Source organism: Sapajus apella, unplaced genomic scaffold (assembly GCF_009761245.1).
Source record: "Sapajus apella isolate SASKATOON/1434 unplaced genomic scaffold, GSC_monkey_1.0 scaffold1, whole genome shotgun sequence".
Taxonomy (NCBI): domain Eukaryota; kingdom Metazoa; phylum Chordata; class Mammalia; order Primates; family Cebidae; genus Sapajus; species Sapajus apella.
The window spans coordinates 18,596,935-18,618,587 of NW_022436941.1; the positions used below are offsets into that span (position 1 = coordinate 18,596,935).

At 37.5% G+C, this 21,653-nt stretch overlaps 1 protein-coding gene across 1 annotated transcript; it reads right to left on the reverse strand.

Moving 5' to 3' along the window:
• Positions 1-5,198: 5,198 nt before the first annotated feature.
• On the reverse strand, positions 5,199-6,212 carry FTMT (ferritin mitochondrial). The gene has a single exon (XM_032291336.1). The coding sequence runs from the start codon at positions 6,063-6,065 to the stop codon at positions 5,337-5,339; it is 729 nt and encodes a 242-aa protein (XP_032147227.1). The 5' UTR covers positions 6,066-6,212; the 3' UTR covers positions 5,199-5,336.
• Positions 6,213-21,653: the final 15,441 nt, after the last annotated feature.

A 21,653-nucleotide genomic window follows, 5' to 3' on the forward strand; every position in this document is an offset into this window, starting at 1 on the left:
TGTCCTCCACCTCATTTATTTTACCACCACTCATGAAGTCCCTCTTCTAAAATAACTAATGACTTATGATGGCCAACTTTGATGAATCCATAACCTAATTAAACTCTGCAGCATTAGAAATTCTCTTGTCTCATGGTTTGCAAGTGCAGGATTCCTTTTTCTGTATCCTTTCATGAGTTCTTTATTGAATCTCCCCTAAATCTATAGCTTTTCCAACTTTCTACATTTCTGTATTTGGGTACCTCTCCTCTGTTTCTCTTTTTTCTGTTTCTTTTGTCAGTTCAGCTTTTTCACAGTTTTACTTATCAACTTTATATGAGTAACTTTCAGATTCATTTCTCTGATATTAACTTTTTGAAAGACCCATATCAGCACTTCTAACTGGTTTCTGGATATCATTCACTCACTCATTCATTCATTTATATTCATCATGAACCTACTAAGAGATAGCTACTACTCTAAAGCTATGAAAACAGCAGTGAAGAAAACAAAGACCCTGCAGAGCTTACACTCTAGTGAGAGAAGGGAACAAGCAAATAAAAAAGACATCCAGTGGTCATAAGTACTATGGAGAAAAAGCAAATCAAATAAGAGGATAGAGAGTGATGGGAAATGTAGCCAGAAATTTAGATCAATAATCGGTGAAGTCTCTATGTACAATGACAATCAGAAATCCAAAGGAAGTTAGAATGAAAACCACGTTCATGTTTGGGGGCAAAGTGTTCTTACAGAGGTAACAGCCTGAGGTCCTGGGGACAAATGTGATGGGAGTAAAGTGAGCAGAAAACATGCTCTCTCTTTCTTTCTTATCTCTCTTAATATAGAGAAACAACACAGATGTCCTTGATATTGAGAGAGATTGAGAGAGAGGGAGTGGGGAGAAAGAGAGAAAGACCTGGAGAAAGAGTTATAATGATACCTCTTTGACCTAACTATTCAGATATCTATACGAATGGTAAGCTCACAAAGGTGTCATATTCATATATTCATGTGAATATGACATGAATGTATGTGTATATTGTATATATACTGACCTATATGTATATTGTATATATACTGACCTCACTGTTCACTATACTTGTGAATAGTGAGGTCAGTATATATACAATATACATGTAGTTCATACAATATACAGTATACATGTGTATACAAACAATATACACACAGTATTCTGCTGTATACATATACACATTAGTATGTGTATATTGAATATAATGGTATGCATATCATATGATATTATCTTACCACCTCTTACACACACACACACACACACACACACACACACACACACACAGAGTACATATAGAAATATCAGGTCAAAGAGATTTTAGGGTCTCATATCACAAAATCACAAAGCACCTTGTGGGCTATAGGAAGGATCTTGACCTTGACATTTTCTCCAAATTAAAGAAGAAGGTATAGGAGAGTTTTAAGCAGAGAAATACAATGAATGACTTATACTTGCAAAGGAACACTTTGGCTGCTTTGTGAAGAAATGACCGAATGTTCCTAGGTATGAAAGCAGTTAGACCTGTTAAGAATGTGACATATTTGGAATGCAGAGAAGACTAAATTAAAAAAAAAAAAGAATGTGACATAAAATTTAATAATGGAAAAAAAGATGAGAGCTTGTACAGAAGTGGCAATGATGAAGGCTTTAAAAAGTGGTAAGATTCAGGATCTATTTTAGAGGAAGTCCTGAGAGAATTTCCTGAAAGACCTGACTTTGGTATGAAAGAGAGTAGACAAGAATGACTGGGCCATAGAAGTTGGTTGAATGGAGTTTCCATTCAACATGAAGCAAAAGACTGGGTTGCACAGGTTTTGAAGGGTGGGGATATAAAGAGTATGGCCATGAACATGCTAAATATGAAATGTCTAATAGGCATATGAGGGGAAATATTGATTATGTATTTAGATATGTAAGGCTGGACTTCAAAGATGAAATGAAGCAAACTAAAACATGTGGTTTGTTAACAAACATATATTTAAATAAAAGTTCCCAGACAGAATGAGCTCTGTAAAGAGTAAATATAGATAAAGAAGAGAAGTTCAGATGTGAGGGCCGAACTCTGGGACAATCCAAAGTTTAAAGGTGAGGAAGATGGGAAGAGATTAGAAAGAGGGACTGAAATACAGAACAGTAAGTGCAGGTTTCAACAGAGAATGAACAAGTACTTCTAAAAAGACTGGGAAACTGACCATTGAGTTTATCAATATGAAAGTCACTATTTTTCTTGACGGGAAATTAAAAGGCTAGTGCAGTGGTGAACACGGGCTTCCTTAGGAGGTGTTCAGAGAGAACAGAATAAGAGGTGGAGATAGGAAGAAGAACAACTTTTTCATGAAGTTTTGTTGTACAAGGGAGGTGAGTAAAGGGGGAGAGCTTGGTGTTCACTGGATGGAATGAGTCCAGAGGTGCCATTTTTTTAAGGATAAGGAGAAATAATACAGTATTTTCATTCTTATGGGACCAATTGATAAAGAGGGCAAAGCTGATGCAAGAGAGAGGGTAACCATCGGTGTGATAGCCTTGTGTCCTTGCCTATGTGGGAAGGTTGGGATTGAGGACATTGGTTTTAAGGCGGCAACACTGATGCAACAATCATTCTAGCAGAACAAAAAGCTAAGTGAACACAGATATAAGCATATGATTAATTCAATGATGAAAAAGTGTGAAGTTCTCCTTCATTACTTTTAATTTCTCAGTGAAGTAAGTGGATTCTCGGCTGACAGTGGGGAGGGAGAGGAGATTTGGAGATGTGAGGAGAAAAGAGTATCTGTAAAATAATTATCTAAGAGAGCAGCTATTGAAAGTTTTTGACAGAAACACAGAATTAGAAATAACACTATCCAGGATGTAAATACATAAGAACATACACACACACACACACGCCCCGAAACAAGAGTTTCAGGAGATACTACCCTTCCTTCACTTACTGTCACTTCAATTCTACTCTATTTTATTCACAAAACATGAGTAGTGACTCAGTAAACAATTTCGTGACACACTAACGGGCTGCGATGTGCAATTTGAAAACCATTCATCTAGAAAACTTGAAGAGATTTTTGTATAGAAATATAACAGGATTCCTGAGCAGCAAAGTAGGCCTACTTAGAATGTGAAGTGAGAATGATCAACATAATCAACTAAAATCATTATGCATTCCCCCATCTCTAATTATTCCTCCTGCTGAGATCTCTATTCTCAAGTCTCCTATTCTTTAGCAACTCAAATTTCAGACCCATCACTTTTTCTCCCATACGTCATTTCTTTAGCTTCATTCATTAAATTGATTGCAAAATTAAAATGATTCTGCCTCCAAACTCTCACCAGAATCCCTTTCTTTGTATTTCCATTGGCTTTACCACAATTCTGGCCTTTATTGCTTTTCTCTCGGTCTTATATTTTGTTTTTCTTGTCTTATTATAATAATAATGGCTGTTCATTATAACAAATATATTTTTTAAAAGACAAGTAATTAACAATCTCACTATTTAAAAGAATTTTCTAGCTTCGTTTGTTGGTATATATACTTTGTCATTTTATATACATATGTAATATGATTTGTCTTATAATTGTACATATAGAATTATATAATCCCATCTTGTGGTATTCCTCATTTTTAACATAACACATTATGAATTTCTATCCACGTCATAAGGTGTTTGGCAAAATTATATTTAACAATAGCTACAGAGTGTTCTGTGTATTAATCTAAAACACTGAGTGTTCAGTGTTTTAATCTAAACCATTTTGTTGAATTCGTGCAGTAATATGCATGTACTTCTTAGGTCTTGGACTGCAGGGTGCACAATTTGCCAAGAACCTCAGCTGCTGTGCTCTGAAATTGATTCATTACTTGGTTTGCTGCAAGTCCATACTTCCCGGTCAATACTTAAATACAGTAAAGGTACTTAGGCTCATTTCTGGGAGATGTGGGATTCCTCTGACTAGTAACTTTGGCTTGAGATCTCCCTGACAGCCTTGCAGACTTTTCCAAAGAACTATGCACAACTTCCTTTCTTCATACTCTGGGGATCAGATTTGCATGAAGTCCGAAGGCTCTCCCTGCTTCTCCCACTTGCCCCTTTTCCATTTTCTCTGAGAGGTTTATTTCCCCTAATTTCTTGTACACTTAATCCCATTTAGGCATCTATGTCTCAGAAAACCCAAACTAACAGAGATATTTAGATTGTTTTCGGATTCTTATTCTGTTTAACCAGACTAAGCTTCTGAATGCTCAACTTTGAGCACAGTTTTCTTTAGTCAAGAGCCTTTGAAGGCCTTGCATTTGTCTGCTGAATTAAGCCCAAACCCTTCTCCCCTCTCTACTCTGCCCTTGCCCATGTTTCCAATCACCCCTCCGTGTTCTAGCCTACTCCAGTGCTGGACTCTCCCACTCCTCACTTTATGGCTAAAGAAAACATCTACCTGGCTAGATGCCTTCTTTATTCTGGATCCCTTCTTAACTTTTTTTAAACTCCCATGTTCTTTTCTCTCCATTTTAAAGACTATAGAATGGTGTTTTATGCAGTGTTTTCACTCTTCTTGGTAGGTTAAAAGAGAGACTCAGTGGTGAGGGATATAGAACATGGAATCAGATCTGCTTTGTTATATTACCAACATTAAAAGAACAAAACACTGAGATTGCATATGTTTGGAAAACACTGAGCTGAACAAAAATAATTCAAGCATTTATACTTATTTTTAATCGCAAAACTTCCCAGAGCCCTTAAAATGTTAATACATGCTGTGATTTTCCAGGGCCAGCACTGATAACTTATGTCGTTTATCCCAAATTTGACTACGAATTCTTTTATAAAACAATCTCCCCACAGTACCGCTTCTTGGAACACACAGGGAAAAGCCAAAGCTCTCATAGCATTTTGCATGTTTGATTTTCACAGTACTAAATATTCTTAACTTACGGTTATTTGTATATTTTTATCCATTTTCCCACTTTAGCATTTTGCATAAGGTATTGAAAATAGCAGGCACTTGTTGAATTAAAAATCATGGAATTTAAGTGTAGGATCATGTTCTGATAATACTTGGCAATTGGAGAAAGTTAGTTTGCACGGTCTTTCAGTAGCTTTTTGGAGTCCTTTTCATACCATAGTTACTTGGGCTTTGACGCTGGGAAAATAAGTATTTTGGTGCTTACAAAAAGCCCTTATTAGACGTGGGCGAAACATTTTTTTCTAAAAATCACTTTATTGGAGGAGTAGTATGACAGAAAAAATATAAAGATGGTGGTGATTTTAAGGACAAGAAAGCAGGAGACATCTGATTCTGTTCTACCCACTGACCTGGGAGGAAGGCAGTCCCTGGCTTAGTTCTGCTTGTTTTCATTTCCAAGGGTATGTTTATCAAAAAGGTACTCCGCCAGGCCAGCATCCGGGGCCCCCAGCTTCACTAAGTTGTGCACGTGGTCAGCTAGTTCTTTGATAGACTTCACCTGCTCATTCAGGTAATAGGTTTCCAGGAAGTCGCACAAATGGGGGTCACCTTTGTCTGAGGCCAGTGTGTGCAATTCCAGCAACGACTGGTTCACATTCTTTTCCAAGCTCAGAGCACACTCCATGGCATGCAGACCGCTTTCCCAGTCGTCCTGGTCTGGCTTCTTAATGTCCTGCAGGCAGATCCGCCCCCCTCGCTGGTTCTGCAGCCTCATCAGCTTCTCTGCGTGCTCAGTCTCCTCCCGGGACTGGTGAAGGAAATACCTGGCGAAGTTGTTCAAGGCTACATCATCCCGGGAGAAGTAATAGGCCATGGACAAGTACACGTAGGACGCATAGAGCTCGAGGTTGATCTGGCGGTTGATGGCAGCCTCCGAGTCAGGATGGAAATTCTGGCGCACCCGAGAGGGGCCGGCGGTGGGCCCGGTAGGGCAGCGGGAAGAGGCGGCTGCGGCCAGTGGGCGGCAGGGGGCGATCGGCCAGGGGTCCGACGGCCGCCCCGGGGTCCAACGCAGCCGGAGCGCGAAGCAGCGGCGCACGGAGCGTAGAGACGCCGGCGAAGGGCTGACGTGCCTGGAGAGGAGTCTGAAACAGGTCAGCATGGCACAGCCTTCTGGAAGTGGGAAACTGAGGCCCGGCCCTCTCAAAGCGCGGTGAAGCGCTGGGGGCCTCGGGTCTGAACCAGAACGCGGGTCTAGGCAACGACGACTGCATCACAGGACCCTTCTCTTCCAGAGGCGCGAGATTCCACGCGGTGGGCGCCGGGGACCCCCGTGGGGCCCGGCCTAGAGGGAGACCAGCGCGGATGCCCCGTCATGATTCCATGAGCATTCGCCCCCACCGTCGACGCGAGATTTCTGCTCTTTGGCGTTTGTCACTTATTTCACCTGCGTTTAAAAGGCTGCCAGGAGAGTAGGCACTGGGACTTCCCAAAGAAGGGACCAAGCTGTACTCCCCCTTCTTCTCTGACCTTTTCATAAGGACCAAGGGCCGGGCGGGCAACGCAGTGAAAAGGGTGAACCAAAAGTCATCAGCTTACCTGTGAAAGTAAAGGTCCACATCCAAAGCAAATGTACATAAGTTAACTGGTTATTTAACTTTTAAGTATGGAAACAATTGCCAGCATAGTGGACAAATTTTTAAGACTGTTTCTTCTAAAATACATGCATAGTTTATTTTTGAATGTAAAATGTATCTTCATTGTAAGGAAATAGGATACCATAGAAACCCTAGGAGGAATAAACTGCCTCTGAACCCAAAATATGTTACGTTTCCATCTTCTGATAATGCAGAGATTATATCCTTTTAGAAATGGTTCTTTAAAATTAAACTTTGAATAACATTTAGTGTTAAGATAATATTTATATGAATGTTGTAGGGTACTGAAAAGTTAAGGATAAACTCACAGAAGAAAATTCAAAACATTCCGAAATCGTCTTCTGCCTGGAGATTACCACTGTTAAAATGTTGATGGTAATGCTCAGAGATTTTTTAAAAAATGAAAAATGTGTATTATAGACACACAAAAGTGAATATAGACATATAAAAACAGCTTTATATAGAGATAATTGACGACAATAAACTGCAGATGTGCATATTTCATGTAAATAGAGTCAACAATATGTACTCCTTTTTACCTACTTTCTTTTACTCAGCATATATTTTAGGAACCATCCATACTGTAACTTGTTTCAGTAGTTCCTTTTATAGCTAAGTAGTATTCCGTTGTATGGATACTCCACAATTTATCATTTCTTCTGACAATGGACATTTTGGTTGTTACAGTTTTTGTCTATTAAAATGAAGCTGTTATAGACATTCCTGTGTAAGTCTTTCTGTGGTCAGATGCTCTCATTTCCCTTGGTAAAATACCTTGTAGGAAAAGCTGGATATGATAGGTATATGTTTAATTTTTAAAGAAATTTCCAGACTGTTTTCCAAAGTGATTATGCCATTTTACATTCCCATCAGCAGAGTGTAAGAGTTCAAGTTTCTTAACATTTTTTTATTACACATGGTATTGTCAATCGTTTAATTTTAATTAAAATTTAAAAATGTCTAATGAGTGTGTACTGATGTTTCAATATGTTTCTAATTTGCATCTCCATAGTGATTACTGATGCTCAGTATGTTTGCACCTGCCTTCTGTCAACCACATATTCTTGGTGAAATGTATCTTCAAAGCTTTGCCCATTTATATATTGAGCTCTTTGTTTTTGTTATAGTTGTTTGATTCTTATGGTGGTCATCTGGGTCTTGATATCGGTATTGCTTCTATTCAGATCTTCTTTGTGTTATCTGTATATTACTGTCTCTATATTACTTCCCTTTATTTCCTTGGTCAGCTCAGATTGTCTTTCTAGGTTAGTTGCCTCACTTGTAAATTTAGGAAACCACTTACTTCCCATGAGTAGTTGAAATAACTAAATAAGAGAATGCATACAGAGCATTTATCAAAGTGCTTGACACAGGATAAGCACTTGGAATACCCCTGAATAGTTTTTATTGGATAATTCCTGTTTAATTATTCAAAATTAATTATCTTAATTATTCAGTAAGCAAGTATTATTATTGTTGAATATGAAAAGACCTTTACAGCTTACAAAGGTTGTTTACAGATATTGTATTGTTGCTATTATGTATGGATAGTGAGATGAAAATTCTTATATTCTATGGGAGTGTCAAACTTGTTGTTTAGTAGTAAGCTCCTTGCTCTCATATAGCTTCTTAAAAGGTACTGTAAATAAAAGGGATGCTTAAGATCTAGTTGCACTTAAACTTTCCTACTAGAAGGTGATTGGTATTAGCCAGGAAATTTCTCACTAGTTTTCACTTCTCCATACTCATCTTTACTTTTATGTTCCTCTCAATTTTTCTCTTCCTAAAATGTAGTTCCCTAAGGAAAGGTTATAAAAATGATTGTTTAGAGTAGTATTAAATGCTGACTGCTGCTACTAGCATTTTAGGAAAATTGATGCTGTTCATATAAATGTTTATCCCCTAAGTAATAGAATGCATAGACTAAAAAACGAATGTAATACATGAAATGTAATGCAAAAATGCCGTTAAACACAATTCACACTTAAGTATCATGTTAATTTGTCAAAAATATTTCTTCTTCCTATTACAGAATTTGTCATATGATTTGCTAGACTTAAAAAATGCAAGAATGTGATATGTCTTATGTTTATCTTATGGGCATTTTGATTTCTAGTATTTATAGTAAAATTAATGTTCTAAAAAAATACAAACCTATATCATTGCCCACCACTCTTCGCAACTCATTTCTTTCTATTTTTTAATGTCTACTTCTCTTCCCCTAAAACACTCTAATATTTCATGCTTCTCTGAATTTCTCTCTGAATTTTCTCTCTGCTTCTTCACTTTGCACCTAGAACTCATCTTTCCAACCTCTTTTCCTTATTTTATCAAATATATTACCTTTTCTGTAAGATCTTATATAGCATCATTCAGAATTAGTCATTACTTTGTATTTGGTGTCTTAATACTTTGCTTATATCAGGAGCATATAGTATTGCTATAATTCCTTGTATATACATGTGTGAATGTGTGTATATGTGTGTGTCCTTAAGGCCAGAGCCTACTGCTTATTCATTTTTAAATCCCCAGGCCTGAACAGCTTGACACTTATTAAAAAATAAACACTCATAAATGCTTAAAAATGTCCAAATAAATTAGAATAGAAATTCTTATTTTGTATAGTATACCAGTTTAGCCTAATACACTTTTATAAAGTATATCAGGAGACATCTTTACTTTAATTTAAATTATTTGAGGCTTTGCATGAAATCTCTGTACTTAGTGGTTTCATCTCCAAAGAAATAAAAATATTTACTCATTTCTCATTTGTAGATATATTAGGCACTTATTGAGGATATATGTGAAAATACCAATGGGAAATTAACTATATGAATGTGGATTTTTTAATTAAGCCATGTTTTGGTTTATGTAATATATAGGTCACATTTTATTATATTAGTTACTTGAAAGCACTTGATTTTAAACACTAAACATTTTTTAGAATTTACATACCTCGGAAAAATCTTTGAAGAATATGCGACTCTTTTACGTTAATAGATGGGAGCAGAGTCATGAACAAGGAAGAAAAATGTAGATAGTAACTTGGCCCCTTTATATTTGCATTTGTAATGAAGATATTTTTCTCTTTTTCTCATTTTTTAAAAGCTCTCTTTTATATAACAAAGTCAGTCATGTAAGCATCTCTTCATTTTCATTAGTGACCTTGGTCCCTTCTAAAATTACTTTTTGTCAGAAGCCTGTAATGTGATGAAGCCAGGGTGGAGATAAGTTCATTGATCACTATGGATTATGCTCTTGCTGTTAATGGAGTATTTGAGGGTTTTGAATAGAAAACAATAGAGAGTTTGTTTTCTATTTTGGGGGAAAAGAAAAAGAGTGTAATGTATGTATTGCTCTTTTATCACTAGGAAATCTCTCAGAATTCTGAAGAGAGTGGTTGGACTTAGCTATGGAGTACTTTTCTTTGCCTTATTCTGGGGTCTACCGAAAACTGGAGACCTTTTAGGTAAGAACCATAAATGAGTCAGAGCCAAACTCCCAAGTGTAGTACATATTGCCTTTAAAGCCAAAAAAGGTCTAGCAAATTCTTCTTTATTCATTCATTTTATTCATTTTAGGGATGGAAGTACAAGGTGCAATAACTCTTTACTTTGCAAGAGATGTTGACATTCCCTAAACAATTGGACTCTTAAAACTTCACCAATATCCCAGTCTTTGATTACCTTCCACCATCTTAGCTGACTATCCAGAGTACTTTGTCACTTATCAGATCTATTAACTTAGTGCTGTCATTCCAATATGGTGGAATGTTCAAATGAGCCAGTTGTCTTTAGATTTATAATGACAGAGAGCAGGCAAGTTAGCATATCTCTTGAGCAAGACTGTGACTATACACTGCTGCCTGTCCTAGATGGATGTAAACTACCATAGATGCTCCTTCCTGATGAATACTGGAAATTACATATGGACCTGGATCAAAATTCACATACCGTGAACTGGAGGCATAGTTGGTCTGTTTTAGTAAAGAGGCCACACGCAGAATAACAGCTGTGATTGTGGATACTACTTGGACAATCTACTATGCTTTACTAATATTCTTTTGTTTTTTGCAGTCTAGATCGGTGAACTAAACGATGATAGAGTGGGAACCAATGCCCCTACCTCATTTAAGTCTTTAGGAGTAAAACTAACCTCTGCTATTCCAAACAAGAGGCGGAACTAATTATTCTGAAGAACTTTGATAAATGGGAAGTTTCAGGGGCTTCTTCTTGAGTTTTCTGTGGAGGTTTTTACTCCATATGTCAAGGAATCAATGTGAGGGTTTTGGCACCTGCTAAGTGTACTCATTCCAATTATGCATTTAGGAACTGAGATGATGGCAACTGGCAGGGCATGGATATACTGCATCCATAGTGAGATAATGCTGGGGCAGGACTTCATTTGTCACGTGTCTTCCCTCTACCCTTATTGTAATAGTGGGCTGTGGTGGTGTTTTTGGGTCTTTGGATATCAGCATCAGTTGGACTCTGTATCCAACAATCCTCAAAGAACTGGGTACTTTTCTTTCTCCTGTGTATTATTATGCAAGCGAATGTCCATAGATCCTTTTAGGGAAGGAAAGAGTTAATAAAACCTACATATACTTGCAATCCCAGCACTTTGGGGAGCTAAGAAGAGAGGATTGTTGAGATCAGGAGTTCGAGATCAGCCTGGGCAACATGAAACCCTGTATCTCCAAAAAATAAATAAATTACCTAGTCTTGGTGGTGTATATCTATGGTTCCAGCTACTTGAAAGGCTGAGGTGGGAGAATTGCCTGATCCCAAGAGTTCAAGGCTGTAATGAACTGTGATTGCACCACTGCGCTATGGCCTGGATGACAGTATAAGACCCTATCTCAAAAACAGGTGAACAAAACAGCTGTATCTACTTACTGTAGAGTTGCAGGGTCATTCTACAAGATGACACATTTTATTTTTATTTTTATTTTTCTTGCTATATATATTTTCTTTTTTAAAAAATTTATTTATTTAACTTTAGGTGCACACTATATCTGGCATTTCTCCCCAAGTCATTCCTCCCCACTTTCCCCTCCCTCCTCACCCCCTCAACTGCTCCCAGTGTGTGATACTCCTCTCCCTGAGTCCATGTGTTCTCACTGTTCAACACCCACCTATGAGTGAGAACATGCGGTGTTTGGCTTTCTGTTCTTGTGTCAGTTTGCTGAGAATGATGGTTTCCAGATTCATCCAAGTCCTTAAAAAGGACAAGAACTCATCATTTTTTATGGCTGCATAGTATTCCATGGTGTACCTGTACCACATTTTTTTTGTCCAGTCTATCATTCATGGGCATTTGAGTTGGTTCCACGTCTTTGCTATTGTACACAGGACTTCAATGAACATACGTGTGCATGTGTCTTTTTAGTAGAACAATTTATAGTTCTTTGGGTATATGCCCAGTAATGGGATTGCTGGCTCAAATGGAATTTCTATTTCTAGATCTTTGAGAAATCACCACACTGTCTTCCACAGTGGTTGAATTAATTTACACTCCCACCAACTGTGTAAGAGTGTTCCTATTTCTTCACTTCCTCTCCAGCATCTGTTGTCTCCAGATTTTTTAATGATCGCCATTCTAACTAGAGTGAGATGGTATCTCAATGTGGTTTTGATTTGCATTTCTCTAATGACCAGTGATGATGGGCATTTTTTCATGTTTGTTGGCCTCATATGTGTCTTCTTTTGCAAAATGTCTGTTCATATCCTTGGCCCACTTTTGAATGGGGTTGTTTGTTTTTTTCTTGTATATCTGTTTTAGTTCTTTGTAGATTTTGGATATTAGCCCTTTGTCAGATGGGTAGACGGCAAAAATTTTTCCCCATTCTGTTGGTTGCTTATTTGCTCTAATGATGGTTTCTTTTGCTGTACAAAAGCTCTGAATTTTAATTAGGTCCCATTTGTCTATCTTGGCTTTTATTGCCATTGCCTTTGGTGTTTTAGTCATGAAGTCCTTGCCTATGCCTATGTCCTGGATGGTTTTGCCTATGTTTTCTTCTAGTGTTTTTATGGTGTTAGGTTTTATGTTTAAATCTTTAATCCTTCTGGGGTTAATTTTTCAATTGATATGTCTGGGTATGAGAACTGGCTCATGTCAAAGTGCAGGTGTAACAGCTCATGCCTGTAATCCAAGCACTTTGTGAGGCTGAAGGTGGTGGATAGCTTGAGCTCAGGAGTTTGAGACCAGCCTGGTGATATAGGGAGATCCTGTCTCTATTAAAAATATATACAGGAACTGGATCATGTCTGGAAACTAGACAACTGATGATAAATTTCAATTGAGGCAGCTAACATCATCCATTCTGGACCTGCTTTATCATGTATCTCAAGCCGGCTGCTCATTTGTCTTGCTGCTAGTAACACCATGGTCAATAGACATTACCACAGGTGTTGGCAGGCCAATGTCCCTAGTTGCCATTTGATCTGGCGATTGTGGTAAGTTCACTTTACCTCTTTTTGGTGGATAAATGCTGTTATCTGGCCTTGCTATTCTGAATCCTGTCATACTTATTGAGGCTAAGGGACCTAGTTCTATATAACAGCATCTTTAATAATCAGTCCTGGTGTATACAACTGATCTTCTGAATAATGTTGGTGATTCCCTCATTATCCATTCATTTTTGCCCTGTGTAAACTGTGTACTCTGGCTCTCTAAGGAATGTAGTCATCTGGTGGATTCTTGGATCTTAGATAGTAAATCCATTCCAGCATGCTCATTTTCTGAAGTTGATCTCTCCCTCAATTCTGCACGGGCAATTCTGCTATTTCTGTACAATTTAACATGTAGTATCAGTTTTTTGAAGATTTCAAAGAGCCAATCCAGCAGTGTATTAATATTTTCTCTAGGAACTTTTGTCAGGGAATTAAATCTTTAGTCATGGGGAAAATGCCCCCATATCAACAAAACCTACTTTTTTTTTTTTTTTTCTTTTTTTGAGACGGAGTCTCATTCTGTCACCCAGGCTGGATTGCAGTGGTGCAATCTCAGCTTACTACAACCTCTGCCTCCCTAGTTCAAGTGATTCTCTCATCTCAGCCTCTCAAGCAGCTGGGACTAAAGGTGAGTGCTACCTCACCTGGCTAATTTTTTGTGTTTTTAGTAGAGAAGGGGTTTTGCCATGCAGATCAGACTGCTCTTGAATTCCTGGCCTCAAGCAATCTGCCCACCTCAGCCTCCCAAAGTGCTGGGATTACAGGCATGAACCACCATGACTGGCCAATTCTTGCTCTTATATAATTTTATATTCCAGCTCCTCACCACTCTGCCACAGTTTACATTTTCAAGATCCACTCCCAAGCATTCTGTCTCAGTTGATACCAATGTATATTAACCAGATTTGTAGCTCCCTCTAAGTATAACCCTTCCATTTCATAGTGGGGTCAGCTTCTATATTTCTCTGTTGAGCCATTTTTAATGATTGATGCCTAATTATTGATGTCAGGGTGTTCTGGGTTGAATAGTATTCCCCCAAACTTCATATCCATCCATAACCTGTGAATGTGACCTTATTTAAAAACTACAATCTTTGCAGATGTAATCAAGTCAAAATGAGATTTCTGGTTTAGGGTGTATACTAATTGAATGACTGATGTCCTTATAAGAAGAGGGAAATTTAGAAAGACACATAGACACAGAGAGGAGAAGACCATGTGATGTCAGGGGCAGAAATTAGAGCAATGAATCTGCAAGCCAAGGAACACCAAGGATTGCCAATAACAATCAGAAGCTGGAATAGGCAAGGAAGAATTCTTCCTTTGTGTCTTTGGAAGGAGGATGGTACTGCCAGTAGATACACTGATTTTGGATTTTTAGCATTCAGCATTGTTAAGAGAATAAATGTCTGTTGATGTAAGCCCCCTAGTTTATGATACTTTATTATGACAACCACAGGAAACTAATCCAAGGGGCCAGCAGGGGAGATGTGGGTCAATTTTGAGGAAAAACATTATCCCACTGGGCACCAAACTCATTGATGCCTCTGCGTAGTCTCTGGAAGAGGTGGAGATGGGTTTGCTTCTTCCTTCCAGCAAGAAGGAGTGGATCACTTCTGCAAGCCAATATGGTTCAATAATAAGCTAATAAGAAAATCTGGCAGTTGAATGAACTTAAATTCATTTTACCCAGATGTCTCTATTCCAAGTTTCAGTCTTTCTCTATCAGAGCCATAATTTTGGTGACAGCAACGAATTCAGCCTTCAGTGAAATTCTCCTGCTTTTACAATCAAGTCCTGATATGGTTTGGCTGTGTCCCCATCCAAATCTCACGTAGAATTGTAACAATTTCCACATGTCAAGAGCAAGACAGGTGGAGATAATTGAATCTTGACTCATGGGGGTGGTTTCCCCCATAGTGTTCTCGTGGTAGTGAGTAAATCCCACAAGATTTTACGGTTTTATAAATGAGAGTTCTCCCGCGCAAGCTCTCTTGCTTGCCACAATGTAAGATGTGACTTTGTTCCTCCTTTGCCTTCTGCCGTGATTTTGAGCCTCCCCAGCTATGTGGAACTGTGAGTCAACTAAACCTCTTCTTTTACAAATTGCCTGGTCTCCGTTATGTCTTTATTAGCAGTGTGAGAACAGACTAGTAAAGTCCTGTGTCTTTTCTTCTGCTCAGGCTGCTCTCAGACTCCAGGACAGGGATTTGCAAATTTCTTCAGTACACGGCCAGACAATAAATATTTTAGGCTTTGCAGGCCATACAGTCTCTGTTGAAACTATTAAACTCTGCCATTGTATGAATGCAGCCATCGTAAATTAATAAGTATGGTGCATGCTAATAATAATAATGCATAATTTGTTTAATAAATTGTATTGTGTATACTTGAGATTTACAACATGATGCGATGGGATACATATAAACAGTAATACGGTCACTATAGTGAAGATTAACATATTAAAAATGTCTGCAATCTCACAGTATTATTATGACCAAAGCAGCTAAAATCTGCTTAACAAAAATCCCTATTGCAATACAATTGTATTAAGTGCAGCCCTCATGTCATAATCAGATCTCTAGACTTGTTCATTCTACCATCTACTTTGCATCCTTTGAACTACATCTCCCCCATTTTTTTCCTCATCCCCCACCCCTGGTAACAACTGTTTTATTTTCTATGTCTGCATATTTTACCTTTTTTCCCTTAGATTTCACATATAACTAAGATCATGCAATATTTTTCTGTGAATGACTTATTTCACTTAACATTTATAAAAACAATAGGGGATCAGATCTGGCCTAAGGTCTGGAGTCTGCTGACTCCTGCTCTAGGACATGAAGGTCCCTTTAAATTCCACCACGGGGGTATTTCTGATCTTCGTAACATTAAGCTGATAAGTAACAGAGCCTGTCATTTTCTTTTTTAAGACATTAGTATCACCTAGTTAAAAGCAATCAATTACACATTTTCACGATAGCACTAAATTAAGACAGATGCTACCCAAGCCAGGGCATCTCTTTGTATCTGTCTGTTCCAATTACATAGGAAAACATTCTAGTAAATTCAATGCCACAGAATTCCAGAAGCTATCACACTCCATTCATCATCAGTATGGTGGAAGGGAGAGATGGTATTTTATTATTTGCTCAACATGTGATCCAGCTCCTAAATCTCATCTTAAATTTGCTTCTCAGGAACACTTTCAGTAAAAACTGTTTTAGGTTAAATTGGTAAGCAGACCTTGACAAAAAGACTTATTCACAAGTTGCTTATTAAGGAAGTACTGCCAGGGGAAACCAATAAGGAGCTAGAGGAAGTAGGAAAGGGGGAAATAATAAAAGGGCCCGATTTCAGCAAAATTCAATGACTATAAAGATGACTTGGATGTGCAACCTGTGCAATTGCACAGGGACCTTCACTCAGAAAAGTGCTTGTTTTAATGTTCTGCTATGTCGTGAAATTCTTAAACTTTATCTTTGCATTTGTATGTGATTAGTTTGATGGAATAATGGAGCATGCAAATGAGCAGAGGAGAGAAGTGTAATTTTTGTATTTGCCATTTCTTGCCTCCCCATTCATATGCAGCATTTACAGGGGCCCATGAGCATGGAATTTTGGTGACCCAGTCATAGTGGGAGTTCAGTAAGACTCAAAGCAAGCACAAAAGTGAGTTGTCTATGACTGAGTACATCAGGGTGCCAACAGCTCCCAGAAGCTGTGCTTTCCCTTCGAAACAGCACTTACTGAGAAGGCAGAAAGAAGTCAATGGCATTCTAAGACACGCAAACAACCAAGGAAACATTATTCTTACTAGTGTTACCTCCCTGTGTTAGTGACTACTTATGCTAAAAATGATGACACAGAAGGGAAGTGGGAAATAAAGCAACCGATAGTTCATTTTCTTTTTACTCCTTCCTTCTCAGTAAGCGAAAGTAAGTGTTGATAGAATGTGAGCTTAACAATAAATGAAAGAAAAACACTTCTGTTACTTTTGTGTAGTATCAAACAGTATGCACTATTTTGATAACAATGAAATACATGTGCATGTACAATTTGCAAAATACAAATTCTGTAATTAGAGTTTTTGCATATGAGTTAATTGCTTTTATATTGGTATTAAAACAGGCATTGCACAATCCAAAGACAAATGGTGCAATACAGGCTTATGATTTAAAATGTTAAGGTTTTTAAAAAACCTAGAATGACATAAAATAGCAAATAAAAACATCATTACAAGAGAGTTCATAGAAGAAAAGAAAACATATATTTTAGAACCTCTAACAGCACTTTGTTCCTGCTTTTTCAAGAAGTAGCCACATGTCTTTATTTTGTACTGAATCCTGTGTGCAGCATAGTATCAGTTGACCCCACAGGGAAAATACAGAAGATAGAAAGTCAGGAGCTCAGAAATTGTCCTAAGATGGAGCAACAGAGCTGGGCTTTCATATTCTTGCACCAGCCACTCGTCATCTCAGGACCACTCTGGAGAGATATAAACACCCATGTTCTGTGCTGGCTTTCATGTCCTATCAAAGCAGCTCCAGTAGTCTGAGGACTGATTTCCTGGGTTATAGCTTTTCTTGTTAGAAGCAGAGTGCAGAGAAGCAGGGGAATGGCACACAAATAGTAAAATGTTTACAAGAGGATCTTGGGCAGAGTACTAACACCTACTCACTTGTTGCCTGGCCTAAGGTCCTACTGTGATCAGCACAGGAACCAGTAGAAAATAGATGGAGCATGTCAATTAGAATTCTAGAATGGCTTTATAAAAGGACTGTATACAAATGTATGTGAAGGGAGGTCAGAAAAGGTAGTTGAGTGGCCTGGAGTTAGTCTCAAGTGGAGGTGTTATCAGAACCCAGGTGAGAGTGAGCTATTCAGAGACAATCATATAGAGAGGAGTAAGGGCACCTGGTCAAGGAGCAGAGAGCACCTTAGGAAACCTTGGAGGAAAAAATTTCGGAGAATGAATACTCTGGCCTCTCTTTCTTCCCTTGGATCTCTTCTTAGATTGAATCTAACAGGAAGCCACGAGGTAGTGAATCCTTAGTTGCAGTGAATTCAAATTAGTCCCTGGGTAAGCAAAAATTAAATTATTCCCATGCTTTAAACCTTTTGGTGGTTCTACATTAAACTATAGCTCTGCAAAATATACTCTGTTGCTGCCTTGTGGCTATTCTTTTGCTCCAGCATCCGTTACTCTCCTCCAACCGCAATATGTTTCAGTCATTGTTAACTTTCTTTTAGACACCTTAAATACCATTTGTTCCTTTCCCACAGGCTTCTATATGCTGTTTTCACTACCTGGATCACTGTGCCATCCAGGACTAATCACAGAGGGAGTGTGGTCAGAGGATTACAAAGCTCTTTCCCCTTCTATATGAAATTATGACCACCAGTTAACTATCTTGCTCTGTTAAAATGTGGAGTCTATTTCTAGACAATCTTGCTTATGGAAACATTACCCTTGGTTGGCAAAGTAATTGGGCTTCCCTGAGTATGGTAACTCTTATTCTTAGGTCTATTCTTCGTGTGGTTATTGCAAACTATGGAATTGTTATAAGAGAGTAGCTCTTGTCAGCTATAAGGCTTTCCATCTAGGAAATCACCTGTATTTATTTTATGTGGATCCTGTCTCTTGGCATTTGAGTTGTTACATAGGGGAGAAAATAGCTTCTGGAGAGCTATGTGGATTGCTGTATGAAATACTGCAGGTGTCCACATTGATGGGGAATGCTTGGTACTATGCTGCCAGTAAGCTGCAGTTCCTGTTTTGTGTCTTTCTTAGTGGCATGTGCTAGTGTTGTAAGTTTAAATGTTTAGTTGAACTCAAGAAAACCCTTTGGTAGTTGCTGAAGGGAAAAGAAAAGTTAGAGTGGAGTTACCCTCTGACAGCTCCTATGCTGCCCATACTTTTCCATAGTTGGGCAACTGTGTCTACACATGCTTTCTCCTTCTGTAGCTTTGTCTGCTGGCTAATTTCCAGCATTCTCTTGATCATTTCTTAGATAGTTCTTAGATTCCTTCTTTTCCTTATAGGGCATCTCAACTCCTTCTACTTACTCTATCATAATACTGGATTATAATTATTTATTTACTTTTTTACTCCACTAAATCAAGAGATTTTAGTTGTTTGGGAATGTCTATTTTCTCATTCCTGTGTATTTAGCATTTAGTATGGTCCTTGACACAAAGGATTCAATAATACTTTTAATGAACATAATTATGAACTAAACTTCTCTCAAGTCCTCAAACTTTCTTAGTTTCAAATTATGCTTTAGGAACAAAGTTGAGGAGAGTAATAGTTTCTTTAATAATTTAGTTATATTTTATTTAATGGCTTATTTCTGTATAGCTCTATTGCTAGTAGAGACCAGTGACCATATATTTTGAGCCTTATATACTTAAAGATTAAATAAGCAGTTATCTTCAACTCAGCTCAATTCAATTCCAAAAATACATCTTTAGAACCAGGTTCTAGAAGGATATCAAATGATACTGCAAATGAGTAACAGTAACTTGGATTGAATGGCCTCTGTGGACTCATGGCGAAGTGGTAGAGACACATTTAATCATAGAAAGCCATAGAAAGTCAACTATATTAACATCACCAACCTAGTACAGGAGAAGGATTAGTGAATGCCTTGTAGAGAAGGTAGGATTTGACTATAGTCTTAAAAAAGTTTGGGGGGTGATGACTGTATGCAGAAAAAATAGCATCAGAAACTTAAAGGTGAAAGGTCAGACTTAAATTTGAAACAGGAAAAGTGTAGCAAAACTTCTGTGATGCTTGGTCTAATGTGGACAATATATACGTTTTACTTTAGAAGATCATGGGTTTGAAATTGGGCCAGAGTTTTAAGTTCCACTTTCTAGCCCTAAAGAATTTAATAGTGTGTATGTCCTTGCTTACTGTAATATGTTGCAGATTGAAATCTTAGGAAATGATAAAGTTCATGAAACATACATGTGCTGGCTTTAATGTATGCCAGGAGTAGCAATTTTAAGTGCTAGAACACTTGCAGGTATGCTACTTCCACCAAAGATGTGGTTTACCACTCTTGCTCAAGCTACGTAAAACAGTACTTTCAGTTCATGGATTGGACATAGGAAAACCAAGAGTGATTGATGACTGTAAGTATATTTTTTATAATATTAACTGCTTATTTCTTAATTCTTTAATATTGGCTAACAAGTAAATATCTTTAAAAGTGTTTTTATTTTTGTTAAAGGCCCCAAGACACTGCAGATTTTATGTCACTAAAATCTTTTTAATAATTATAACTTAATTCTCCTACTTTGAACAAGTTCTATAACTTAAAACAGGATATAGTAATGTAGCATTTAAATATAAGCTCTAGGCTTTCTCCAGTGATTATAACGAAGAAAGATCATAGCCACCGAATACCTATATATGGAAAATACTATAAAAGTCTTACTAAGAACATTCTTTCATTGAACCTTCACTAACACACTGCACAGTAGGAATCAGTTTACTTATTTTTACGCTTTACAAATTGCAGAGACTATGCACATTTTTATCTTCCACTTTATACAATTTGAGTGAGTAGAAAAATGTTTCTGATAATTCAGTTTTTAATCAAAATGGGAGAAGTATTTTAGATGTTGAACAACACGGCAGTGCTCTATTGCTGTGGGAAAACATGAAAGGGCCAATCAGTTTTATTCAGAATCTTTACAAATATCAGTTCTATATTTAGAATAGTCAACCACTCAACTAGTCTGCTAACCCCATTTAGTGACAATCATGTGGGAATCTAGAAGGAAAGAAAAGGCACTAATCCTGTTCTCAGGAATCTCATACAAAATCCTATAATTTAGCCATTCCATTTTGAGAAATTTACCATATAGTGAAAAAGGCAAAAGTGTATATTGATTTAATATCCTTTATTGGCAAAGGAAAGAGTGTATAATGATGTATGTTAACTTCATTGCAGTGTGGCATATAAAACTGAATGTAAACTATCAGTGGAACATTAAGAGATTACTGAAGAGTCATACCATGGAATACCACTCAGCCCTTTAATAAAACAAAGTAGTCCTCTTTGTGTTAACATGGGGAGATATTAATAAGATATTCTTAATAGGAAAAGCATTGTGTGGCTGTATGTGTGATTCTATATTTGAAGGAAGGAAAAGGTAAATATGTAAGTATGTACACACACAGACACACACACACATGAGAGAGACAGAAAGAGAAAAACAGATGAATAAAAACAGTAAAATGTCAGAAAAGAATTGGCACCAAGCTATTAACCATCGTAACCTCTGACCATCGCAATTGGATGGATTGGAGAAAGGAAATGTGACTTTAATTTTTTTATACATTAACATTTTATACATTTTAAAATAGTGTGATTAAGAGCTGCTTTACTTCTTTTTCAGTATTTAAATAAAATAAGACTTTTGAAGAGGCTAGATCATCATAGATGGGAGAAATAAATCTCAACACAAGCTAATGACTTTGGGCTACTCATCTGTCTGAGAGTAGTGGAATTTGTGGCACAGGGAGACACATGGGGGTGATAAATAATATGTAGAGATCAAGAGGCAAATTGAGATAGCAATGTAGGCAAGGAAATGTTAGTAGAGAACTAAGTAGAATAAGTT

Coding starts and splice junctions, on each gene's coding strand:
- FTMT (XM_032291336.1), bottom strand. CDS start 6,065: ATGCTGACCTGTTTCAGACTCCTCTCCAGGCACGTCAGCCCTTCGCCG.